The 11,935-nt window shown below is 39.7% G+C and overlaps 2 protein-coding genes across 2 annotated transcripts; both read right to left on the bottom strand.

Moving 5' to 3' along the window:
* Positions 1–2,051: 2,051 nt before the first annotated feature.
* LOC140556965 (beta-1,3-galactosyl-O-glycosyl-glycoprotein beta-1,6-N-acetylglucosaminyltransferase-like) lies at positions 2,052–3,699 on the bottom strand. The gene has a single exon (XM_072681086.1). It carries the CDS (start codon positions 3,697–3,699, stop codon positions 2,428–2,430), a length of 1,272 nt encoding a protein of 423 aa, XP_072537187.1. The 3' UTR covers positions 2,052–2,427.
* Positions 3,700–7,593: 3,894 nt separating this feature from the next.
* Positions 7,594–9,820, bottom strand: LOC140557826 (beta-1,3-galactosyl-O-glycosyl-glycoprotein beta-1,6-N-acetylglucosaminyltransferase-like). The gene is made up of 2 exons (XM_072682620.1): positions 8,548–9,820; positions 7,594–7,610 (listed from the first exon to the last, which is right to left on the bottom strand). Exons 1-2 carry the CDS (start codon positions 9,818–9,820, stop codon positions 7,594–7,596), a joined length of 1,290 nt encoding a protein of 429 aa, XP_072538721.1.
* Between the last annotated feature and the right edge of the window lie 2,115 nt (positions 9,821–11,935).

Here is an 11,935-nt window from a genome sequence, read left to right as displayed (position 1 = left end):
GCAGCAGAGCGAGGCAGATGGCAAGAGACCATCATCACAGTTCAGCTCTCAGCTGAAGGTGAATACACAGGTGTGTCTGAGTGTCTGCTTTGTGTGAGAGTGTGTTGTTTGGTCGAAAGCTTTTGAAATGAAATATATGTACTGTATGTTTGTGTGTGTGTGTGTGTGTGTGTGTGTGTGTGTTCACGCTCTCCTGTGCAGCAGTGCTTAAGAATGTTTATGCTTCATTAGGCATGCATTACCTGCTTCATTGCTGCTGTGTTTCAAGCACAGACAATGAGACATCCCTTCTGCACAGTGAGTGTGTGTGTTAGCATTTCCTGGGAATTCATCTTTTTTGTTTGAAGGAATATTTGGTGGTTCCATGTGGACGTATGTGTTTTTAACGCAGAAATGAGCTTAATTTGGATATATTTGGGGCAACATCCCATAAAGAAAAACAAATATACAGACAAATACACTGCATTTCACACACTAAAATGCATCAAATATATTATAGTATTTTATAATATTTTAACATATGAGGAAATATATATATGTATATTATATATATTATATTTATATTACATGATATGTAGCATAACTTAAGTATTAGCTAATATACATGTTTCATAAGTACAGATAGACAGAAAAAGTTGCAGTTGAATCATTTAATATATACTTTTAAATTGAGAACTAAAACAAATGTATTTATTAAAATGTATCCAGTAGCCAATTTTACATAAACCAAACCTATGTTTAAAATTATGTTTTTAATAGATAATAGATCAAAGAAAATATGTTTAACAGATATATTTTTTGCCGATTTTCATACATTGCAAAAATATTTGACAAATACACAAATTTGAATATTTATTTTTCCATATGGAAACTGTACCAGTTCTCAAAATCACGGTATTTAAAATTGTTTCATTATATAAAGATTGGTGGCTGACAGTGGTTCATCTTGCATTGTTTATATGTTTGATTACATAAAAAGTAAACTTTTCTTTTACTCAGATTGGTTTTACCATGATGGTTTTTCTCAAATCTAATTTTATTAATTAATCAAATTTGATTTAAAAAAATAAAATAAATAATAACACAGGCCTACTGTAACAGTACATAAAACTCATGGTTTGGTTCACACTCACGCAGTTTGGACCTTACAGTTCAGTACAACAGCAAAAGAAAGCTAAATAAATAAATAAATAAATCTAGTTATTTTTCCCTTTATATTGAACAGCCGTTCAAGTTCCAGTTTTTTCTATTTTGTGTGGTACGGTTTAGCTGCTTGATGTTTTTCCGCACACATGACAGTAATTCAACAACACAGACACAACGTCCTTGTCTGATCTACCACAGATTCATGGTTTAAAATAAAATGAAAAATCCAGAAAGTCTTTCAGCTGTTTTATTTCAAACAGTGTATTTTCATTTTGCACAATTTTAAAGTGAAAACACTAAATAGAATACCATATGAAAAGTCGGACACCCCTGTAGATTTAAGCACTCATAATATTTACTAGGGTCTCAGACCTTCATTAGCTTGCTAGGGCAGTGGTTCGGGCTTTGATGCAAACTTCCAAACTTTATAAATACTTTGACTTCTCAGACCGTGTCCAATGGGCTGCCTATAACAGACAATGATGCTTCATAAAATCATTTTTTAAACAGTTCTATGTAAAACCATCAGCAAAAGCTTTTCCACAAGTGCAAAGAACAGTATAGAACAATTGCCTTTCCTAAAGAACCCTTGAAGAACCCTAGAATGCAAGTACAGATTTACATGTCATCTGCTATGGTTGTTTAAGGCCCCGACATGAAAATGCTGATGGATGCATCATGGTGCTCTGAGACATTGAACAGTGCTGGAAGCCAGTAAAAGTGCAGTGGCCTATAGAACGCTCCTCCACTCTAGAGCTGTGAAATACTTGTACATGAAAGAACACAGATAAATGTACTTTAAACAGGATGGCCTGTGGCTGTGAGATTCAGGATGACGTTAGACGTTAACCTTTTTAAAATCTACATGGACTTTAAACTGTCACTATTATTATTACCACCATTAATCACCATTTCTTTCATTGCTCTTACCATAGCTACTATATATTATGTTATCTTATATCATGGTAATTATGATTATTATATTATATTATGATTATGCTACACACCTGGGCAGTAGAACAGTCTTATTAATGGTAGTCTTAATGTTAGGGCTGATCAGTAGTAGTACATTAATTAACAAGACACAGATGTGCAAGTGTGTGTCATAACAGACATACGAGCAAACTGAAGTATCATCATTCAGCCTATCCTGTTACAGGACAATAAAGACAGTGGGCTAAATACTAGATGCTGTATAATGATGTACACTCTTATCCTGGGACAAGATCACCGCACAGCAGTTAAACCACAGCAGAGCCTTTATAAATACACCCAGTACAATCAATGCAATGTTTGCAGGGCCTTGTTCCTGAGATGCTTCTCTAGACATCGCATGGCAATGGGGTCAAAGTCTGTGTCAAACTTATTAGCAAATAAATGGCTCTGCTCCAGCATCCACTGCAGGTCCCCTACCCCGTACACACAAATGGCACGGATGTGAATGCCCTGACAGGGCGGGTACACAGCATCGTATGCCCCTTCATGGTACTCCCATTTAATTAGTCGGGAGATGCTATTCATGTCCGTTCTGTCATACTTGGAGTGGCTGCGGATATACCCAGGAACGCCAGGCATGCGCTGCATTGTGGCCCAAAGGATCTCATCGGGGCTATAGGTGTCATTGGACCACAAAATCAGTTCCTGAGCCTTGGGGTCTTCAAGGACAAAGCGTATGAAGGCACGGCTTACCACAATGTACGCCCCACCCGACAACACCTTTATACCAGAGGGCGGAGGCTCTTTGTCCTCGTTAGTGTTGTGGATGCCACCGTCTTTCACAATGTGTCGCTTCTTCCATCTAAACTCCTTATAGGATGGCATAGTCTCGGTCTCCAGGCTGTTGCCACCACGCAGCCCTTTTAGAGCGTGCACCATCTCCAGGTTGGTTTTCATGGGAAAGTCCTGACCACAAAGGTTAATGAAGTACTTCCAGCGATCACTGATCTGATAAAGGTCCTTAATGCAGTTCATGTCGGCCTGGACTCGACTCCAGCTGGCGTAGACTACATTTTCCAGCTTACTGGCTATGAAAACGTTGTCAAAGCAGGAGACGATGGCGCTAATCGCAGTCCGAGTGGACTCGGGAGACTTTGTGTCTACGTGGACGCAGTAAAAGTTCTGAGGAGCGTAGATGGATCTCAAGAGCCGTTCAAAGTTCTGCACCTTGTGGTGGACTACGATGGAATATGCCAGTGGAAAGGCCTCTTCCTCCTCGCTGAGCGTGAAGGGAATGTACTTGCGTGTCATACGGAACCTCTCGCAGTCTTTCGCGAGCTCTGTGTAGTGCTCATCAGCAATCCTCGTCTGGTTCTTGAAGGTCTTTGTGATGGCCAGAAGCTTGGCGTCTTCAATCTCTTCAATGTCACCCTGAATAATCTTCCTGCAGTTACATTTGTCCTCTGGGGTTTCATCATCTAAGAACTCTAGCCAGCTGTAGTCTATCTGTTTCTCTCGATATATGACCACAGACAGCATTATGATAAAGAAGCATGTCAGAACTCCAACTAACATCAACTTCCAGAATTGTCGCTCTCTGATTTTTTTCAAGGCCATTAGGAGAATGGTCTTCTCTAGTAGCGCTCTTCAGAGTGGAGTCAGTCGTGCCACCTGGGGTGGTTAGATTTCATGTTAGAATGTTATATAAAGTTCTCAACAACAGCACAGTCATTTGTGTCCTACCAAAACCAAGGGAAAAGGAAGTACAGAGAGAAGAGAAGTACTCGAAAGTAACTCGTTAACATACAATTGGTCTAGACCATTACCATTCCTTCATTCATTAATTTTTGTTTCTCAAACTTTTCCGTTTTCTCCCAATTTGGTTCTGCCAATGAACCCACCTATGTATAGCTCCCCTAGCACTAGCAATGCTCCCAACATTAGGAGGTTAAAGACTTAACATGTCTCCTCTGATTCATGCAAGGCCAGCCATCGCTGCTTCTTGAACTGCTGCCGCTACAGCATTACCAGGCAGCCAACTCGCTCTGAGAAAAGTGCCAGGTCCCTAGCTCTGCTGTGCCAGCTAACAGACGCCTGTGATGGCCATCATTGCATAAGAGTGATGAGAGGAGAGAGCGCCATCTTCCCACCTGCCAATTATGTTCTTTGTACCTTTATCACTCATGGTAAAGCGCCATTGCTTGGGATTCGAATTTGTGACCCCAGGCCATAGTGGTAGTGATTAAGGAGGCAGGTGACTGCAAATAACCTGCAGCAAGATTTGGCAGTGAGGTTTCAGTTTGCACAGTGAGGTGCATACTAAGCGCTGAAGGTCTCCATGCCTGTACACCTCTACTGACCTAAAAGCACAAGAAGCAACTCCGATCTGCTCAAAACTATATCAATAAGCCGTAGATGTTTTGGGACTCAGCTCTGTGGAGCGAAAAAACAAAACTTTTCTTGTCTTATGGATCAGCAGTACATCTAGATGAGGAAGAATGACGCATGCGCTTAAAAGAACATCCTGCCTACAGTGAAGAATGGTGGTGGCTCGGTGATGCTCTGGGGCTGCTTTGCTTCCTGTGGCATTGGAAACCTGCAGCGTGTGAAAGGGCAAGATGGATTCAATCAAGTATCAGGAAATCCTAGGACAAAACATTATGCCTTCTGTAAGGAAGCTGAAGCTTGGGTGTCATTAGACCTTCCAACCAGGATCCCAAGGATACCTCAAAGTCCACCAAGCCTTCCAAGTCCTGGAAGATTTTACAGTGGCCATCACGGCTCCCTGACTTTAATCTCATAGAAAATCTTTGGTGGGATCTGAAGAAGTTGCAGTTGCAGCATTTTTTTGGCTGGCTATGCATCACATTTGCATCAGTCTGGCTATGCATCGTCATGCAGTCATCAAGTGACATTTTGTGTTACATTTGGTATTTGCACTTGTTCTATTCATTGTGTTGTGATTTTAAAATTGGTCTAGTTTGTTTGTTTTTTCTGTGTTACTGCTTTTGCTACTAATGAACAAAACTGTATCAGCAGTCACATTACAGTCGATTGCAGCCTGTTTGAAGGTCTAAATGAAAAAGGTCTAAAAGAAAAATGTTGTTATTTTTTCTCTTGGAAACATAATTAAGTAAAAGTGCAGGTATTAGATTTCTACTACAAATCCTCCAAAATTACAGTTACACAAAGCAACATTATAAAGTATAACAAAATATTTCAATGACATTACGTATGTAATACTACTACTAAACCTGCAATACCAGTAGGACTGCTTATGTTGTACATATTTGATGGTAATCAATGTATGTTTAATATATACATAAAAGCAATGTGGTGTAAATTTAAGACTGCAGTAATTCTGGTCTGTTTCAAGGCTGCTTTCAGTATTTCTGTAGTTAATTTGCTACTCGGCAGCAGAAATGTGCCAGTGGTTAAACTTTAGCTTTAGATTAACTTTCTTAATCTACTACTATACACATGTATATATTTCATAAATTGCATAGCAAATTCCAAGAAAATATTACAACTATATACAAAAGATTAGTAGTGATAGTAATTAAAAGCTCAATGTAACATTTGCTTGGAATTTGGTGTCAGGGCTTCCTGCCTTTATTATTTTTTATTTTTCTGAATAAATGGATTTCTAAAAACGGTAGTTTTGACTAACAGGTTATAAATTTAAAGAACTATCAAAGTACTTACAATTTAAATAGTTTGATGGTATGATGTATTCTTCTAGCAGATCTGACGTTTACTTTATCCTTCACTCCAAATGTTGAGTCACAAAACTCAACAACATCTCACCAGATCAAGCAGACCAAACTGACGTACTGCAGTTATGAGTTTCCGTGCCTTCACTGTAAAGAGGTTTTGTTAACCACGCATTTCCTCCCTCTGACAGGTGTCTTTTTCCTGATCATGCTTCTCTCATTCGTTTGGTTTGTTTTGGTATTTTTTTTTTGTGAAGGACAATGAACACTGTGCATAAGCTGGTTTCCCGAGATCTCTGTGGAATGAGGGTAGGGCCAAGAGTATTAACATGGGCACATGAAAATGTATAAAAATGAAAAACAAAACCTGGATGGATCGGTAGAGCAACCATCAATATAATTTCCAGCCTTTCCCAAAGCCCTTACACCTTCCCCTGACTAATGTCATCCATGCTTCATGCAAAACACTTTAGACTGAAGGTACATTGTTGATGCCATGTTGAGAGGCAAATTAGGACTTTTACTGCAGTTTCATTGTAGCTTCTTGGAAGCTCATTTGCTTTCTCCTCAAATGAACAGTCTGGCGCTTGCTAGTCGTTTCACTTTAAAAAAATGCCTTAAAGTGTATATTGCACATGTAACAATAGGCCTAATAATCATCGCTAAGACAGATTAAACTAGAGGATTAGATTTTTGCATGTCATCACAGACTGACCCTGAAACTGGTTTTGTGGCATACACACAGTTCTAGACTCTTGACATTCTTCAAACGTTCCTGGTTAATGAGTAAAGGTAAAGGGTGGCATACTAAAACTCTTTGATTTTCATTGAGGGGAAAAGTCAAATCCAAGACTGGCTAGACTCTAGTTTTGCCATGGATATCTTATCTTTTTTTATTATTATTTTTGGCATAATGGCGTCCTCTGCTGGACTTTAAAACAACTCTTTCCATCTCTATTATCTCTTCCTTCTGTATCTGCCAGAAGTTTCGGTGGAATGTACTGATTTAGCAAATGTGGGACATTGTGTAATATTGAAAAGGTTCATGCGGCAATGCTCATGCTACAGTGTCGTTTAGTGTATGTGATTATCCTAAGAGTAGACATGCGTTGGCCTGTGCTGGAGGCACTGGGGGTGTGATCAATCCATTTTCCCAGCAGACCCGTTTTTCCAGCAGCTCATAATATTAGTTTTGAGGACTGTTAAACAACATCCCATTTAACAGCACTTTGCAACTGCATTAAACATGCATAGGTGTATATATATATATATATATATATATATATATATATATATATATATATATATATCCTGAGAAATATGTATATGTAGGTTCAAATGGTAATAGTAATTAAAAGCTTTATGTAATATTTGAAAACAGGAGCAACCTTGTCTTTTTATTGTATTTTTTACATTATATCACAGGGATAAACACAAACACATCCCTCACCCTACCTCCAACCTTAACACACCAATACCACACAATAACATATTGCTGCTGTCCAATGAAATCCATGTATCTCCATTTATTTCTGTTTTTCGTTTCAACCCTGCAGCCTGCTCTGTTGTGAAGATGTTTGCCTCTTCCTGTCACCCCTTTGGAAATTTTTTCATTGGACACAGAGGAAATAAATATCCTACATACATATATATTAGGGCCAGGCTATCATAGAAAAAAAGAAAGAGGTTGTTACATTGTCATTTTGTCTGCTTCCATATTCTCAACAAAAGTCGTAGTGGATTTTCAGTATATCTGATCCTTTCTCATATAAGATGGTGCATGACTTCTCTGATCCAGTCACTGTATGTTGGTGTCTGCAGGGGCCACACCGAACAGTGCCGTGATGACATTGGAGGGCTGAACTTGCTAGGCCATGTTAGCAGTTGTCGCACAGGTATTTGGAACAGCAGATTTCTGATTGTTCTGAGATCTTTCTAAATCCCTTCCCAGACTCTGCATCTGCATCAACAGCCTTTCACCTAAAGGCCTCAGAGCTCTTTGGACCTCACCCTGATGATACCACTCACCTGACAAGTCTGACACAATCTGTCATTATTCACAGATGATTGTGCAAAGATCTTGCAGGGTTACTTTTTGCAAGAATGCACCGAGATCCCCTTTGAGACTATTTCCCATCATGCTCCTGGTGGAAGTTTGTTTAGAAAATGCTTTTTATTCCGACCTTGGCTGGTTTAAATAAGACTAAGACTCTAAGAATAAGACTCTAGCAATATTCTGATGTGCTGCACCTGATTCTAATTTTACACATTTTAAGTGATGATAAATGTGGGGGTGTCCTAAAAAACTACCTACGATATTTTACAAATACAAAAACATTTCTTGAGGCCGGTCTGGTGGTGATGGAGGTGCTTCTTTCCAGTGTTTCAACAAGCTTCAACAATGCAGTGGCCATCTCATTTTACTGCTTTGCAGCTTCAGCGGTAGAAAGGCTTTCACTAGTGGGCTGGGTTTATGTAACAGTTTTGGGGTTTTGAAATTGGCCTGTTTTCCAGCTGTGTTTGTATTGTCTCCTTTCAGCTTTATTTGAAGGGGGTTAGCAAGGATATTACATTCAACATTTAGAAATTATTGCTCCTCCACAGCCTCAAAAGGTAATTAGGCAGGTATCTGGTAAGTAGTTTCATGGCCAGGTGTGGCCTGTTCCCTCATTAGTTAATGACAAATTAAGGTATGAAGTTGATTCCAAGTGCTGAAGTGGAGTTTCATGGAAATGTTTAATAGCAGTCAAACCTCTGACTTGGGTTTTCAGGGTCTTGTTCCTGAGATACTTCTCTAGGCATCGCATGGCAATGGGGTCAAAGTCTGTGTCAAACTTATTAGCAAATAAATGGCTCTGCTCCAGCATCCACTGCAGGTCCCCTACCCCGTACACACAAATGGCACGGATGTGAATGCCCTGACAGGGCGGGTACACAGCATCGTATGCCCCTTCATGGTCCTCCCATTTAATTAGTCGGGAGATGCTGTTCATGTCCGTTCTGTCATACTTGGAGTGGCTGCGGATATACCCAGGAACGCCAGGCATGCGCTGCATTGTGGCCCAAAGGATCTCATCGGGGCTATAGGTGTCATTGGACCACAAAATTAGTTCCTGAGCCTTGGGGTCTTCAAGGACAAAGCGTATGAAGGCACGGCTTACCACAATGTACGCCCCACCCGACAACACCTTTATACCAGAGGGCGGAGGCTCTTTGTCCTCGTTAGTGTTGTGGATGCCACCGTCTTTCACAATGTGTCGCTTCTTCCATCTGAACTCCTTATGGGATGGCATAGTCTCGGTCTCCAGGCTGTTGCCACCACGCAACTCTTTTAGAGCGTGCACCATCTCCAGGTTGGTTTTCATGGGAAAGTCCTGACCACAAAGGTTAATGAAGTACTTCCAGCGATCACTGATCTGGTAAAGGTCCTTCATGCAGTTTATGTCGGCCTGGACTCGACTCCAGCTGGCGTAGACTACATTTTCCAGCTTACTGGCTATGAAAACGTTGTCAAAGCAGGAGACGATGGCGCTAATCGCAGTCCGAGTGGACTCGGGAGACTTTGTGTCCACGTGGACGCAGTAAAAGTTCTGAGGAGCGTAGATGGATCTCAAGAGCCGTTCAAAGTTCTGCACCTTGTGGTGGACTACAATGGAATATGCCAGTGGAAAGGCCTCTTCCTCCTCGCTGAGCGTGAAGGGAATGTACTTGCGTGTCATACGGAACCTCTCGCAGTCTTTCGCGAGCTCTGTGTAGTGCTCATCAGCAATCCTCGTCTGGTTCTTGAAGGTCTTTGTGATGGCCAGAAGCTTGGCGTCTTCAATCTCTTTAATGTCACCCTGAATAATCTTCCTGCAGTTACATTTGTCCTCTGGGGTTTCATCATCTAAGAACTTTAGCCAGCTGTAGTCTATCTGTTTCTCTCGATATATGACCACAGACAGCATTATGAAAAAGAAGCATGTCAGAACTCCAACTAACATCAACTTCCAGAATTGTCGCTCTCTGATTTTTTTCAAGGCCATTAGGAGAATGGTCTTCTCTAGTAGCGCTCTTCAGAGTGGAGCCAGTCGTGCCACCTGGGGTGGTTAGATTTCATGTTAGAATGTTATATAAAGTTCTCAACAACAGCACAGTCATTAAGCAACTCAGGAGCAGAACAGGAGAACCCAGGAGGAAAAAATATACAGATATGCTTTTGTCCACATGCTTCCTTCACTTTCACTGATGGTTCTGTATCTCTCAAACGTGCATTAATGCAATTGTAAAGCGAGTCCGGAGGGCCAGCCGCAGTTCTAGACTAGCAGATTTAGACAAGCACTTCCAAGGAGTGCCATAGTTGTGCTTTTGTTTAGGCTCCTGGTTGAAGATGCTGGAGAACTGCTTACATTAAACATTAAAAGTGACTCCTAAATAGTAACACGCCTAATCATGAGCTTATTTTTAACGCTATTAAGAATCACAAGAGGTCATTCATTAAGAGGAACAGAGCTGCCTACTGATTCTGGACCTTTTTAGCCAAGCTTATAACCCAATTTCTTTACATTTACTAAGTTTTAAGCAATTCTGGACACCAAAAGATTTGTGCGCAATTGTGAAGAATCTTTAACAGGTCTAAAGAACCTTCACTTGATGTAAAGGTCCTTAACTACACTCCCAAAAAATACAGGTGCTTCAGATGTTTCCCAAATGGCCCCAAAATAATCCTAAAGAAAATTAGTAATAAAATTAAATCTGGACCTGGACCTTTTCTTAGTGAATTTAACATTTGTGGCACAGCTCACAGCCTACAGCTCTAATATGTATACTGTTAATATGTATACAAAGCAACATTATTAAGTATAATGCATTGACTTGTTTAACCCAATAACACTCCAAGGCTTATTACACACTATGTTGTATTACTCAGTAAATACAGGGATGTCTGTAAAAATGGTTGGGCTGTTCTCTGGTGATGGAAGTTTGTAAAAACATTTTCAGCCCACCGGTATAACAGGTGTCTTGCCTTTGTTGTCTCTTCCTGCTCTGTGTCTGTGTTTTGTTTTGGGTTCTTGATGCATTCTTCAGCACATGGTTCTGTTGTGTGTTCTTGACTGTTTGTGGTCTCTGCTCTAGCCCCGCCTAGTCATTAGTGTTCCCACCTGTGTCTCCTTTGTAGCTCAGCCCCCTCAGTATCCTCCCCAGTTGTTCCAGGTCTAGCATTGTTGATGTTGATGGTGTTTGGGTGTCGTGTTAGCATTCGTTTTTTTTCTGTCGGCGGTGCTTTTCTGTCTTTTTGGTTTTCTTGGTTTGTTCTCTGTTTTGTTGGTTGTGTATGTGTTTATGTTCCTCCAATATGGATGTTTCTGTTCATCTTGATTCTGTAACCTCTGTTTGAGATGATATTAAAAAGATTGCTGAAGGTAACTTGCACTTGCATCCTACCTCAACCTCCCAATCGTTGCAGCTGGCAAGCCATAGGCTTTTTAAGACCTTGCCAGAAAATGTATTAGCTACCTCGAACCAGCAATACTAGTAGGACTGCTTAGGCCGGGAAATATGTGACTGTTCCTTGGTAATCACTCTAATTAGTACACAATGGCCTGGAAGAACCTGAAGCATTTTAGGTCTGTTTGTATTATTCACTGCTTTCAGTACTTTTATTATTAATTTTTCATTTAAAATTATTTAAATTAAATGTATAATAGTTATGATAGTTCAAATGTCCAAATCCATTTAATCCATCAGAATAAAACCAGCCCCTCATAAATGTGCCACTATTTTAGCAAACATTTGTCTGTGGTTAACCTGTATCTTTACTTTTTCTTAATCTACTTTGGTACAGTATAAATGCTCATTTTAACAATAGCGATTAAAAGAAATCAGTGTATAGCACTTCTGATTTAATTGTACTTCCATATGTACACTTTTGATGTGTCACAATCATCATTTTTATCTTTGAATACTTTTAGAAGTGGTTGCTTAAATAACCCATCTGCTATCATTGAATTTTGAAGAGCAAACATATTGTGGTATAAAATAAAAAAATTAGAAAATTGAAATTGAAAACTTTTAATACATTTTTTTTTACATATGTATATATATATATATATATATATATATATATATATATATATATATATATATATATATATTTTTTT

Source organism: Salminus brasiliensis, chromosome 6, assembly GCF_030463535.1.
Source record: "Salminus brasiliensis chromosome 6, fSalBra1.hap2, whole genome shotgun sequence".
Taxonomy (NCBI): Eukaryota; Metazoa; Chordata; class Actinopteri; order Characiformes; family Bryconidae; genus Salminus; species Salminus brasiliensis.
The sequence above is the reverse complement of the archived record's forward strand: the minus strand, read 5'-3'. Positions and strand labels throughout refer to the sequence as shown.

Excerpts from the sequence above, each read along its gene's own strand:
- LOC140556965 (XM_072681086.1), bottom strand. The coding sequence starts at position 3,699 with ATGGCCTTGAAAAAAATCAGAGAGCGACAATTCTGGAAGTTGATGTTA.
- LOC140557826 (XM_072682620.1), bottom strand. The coding sequence starts at position 9,820 with ATGGCCTTGAAAAAAATCAGAGAGCGACAATTCTGGAAGTTGATGTTA.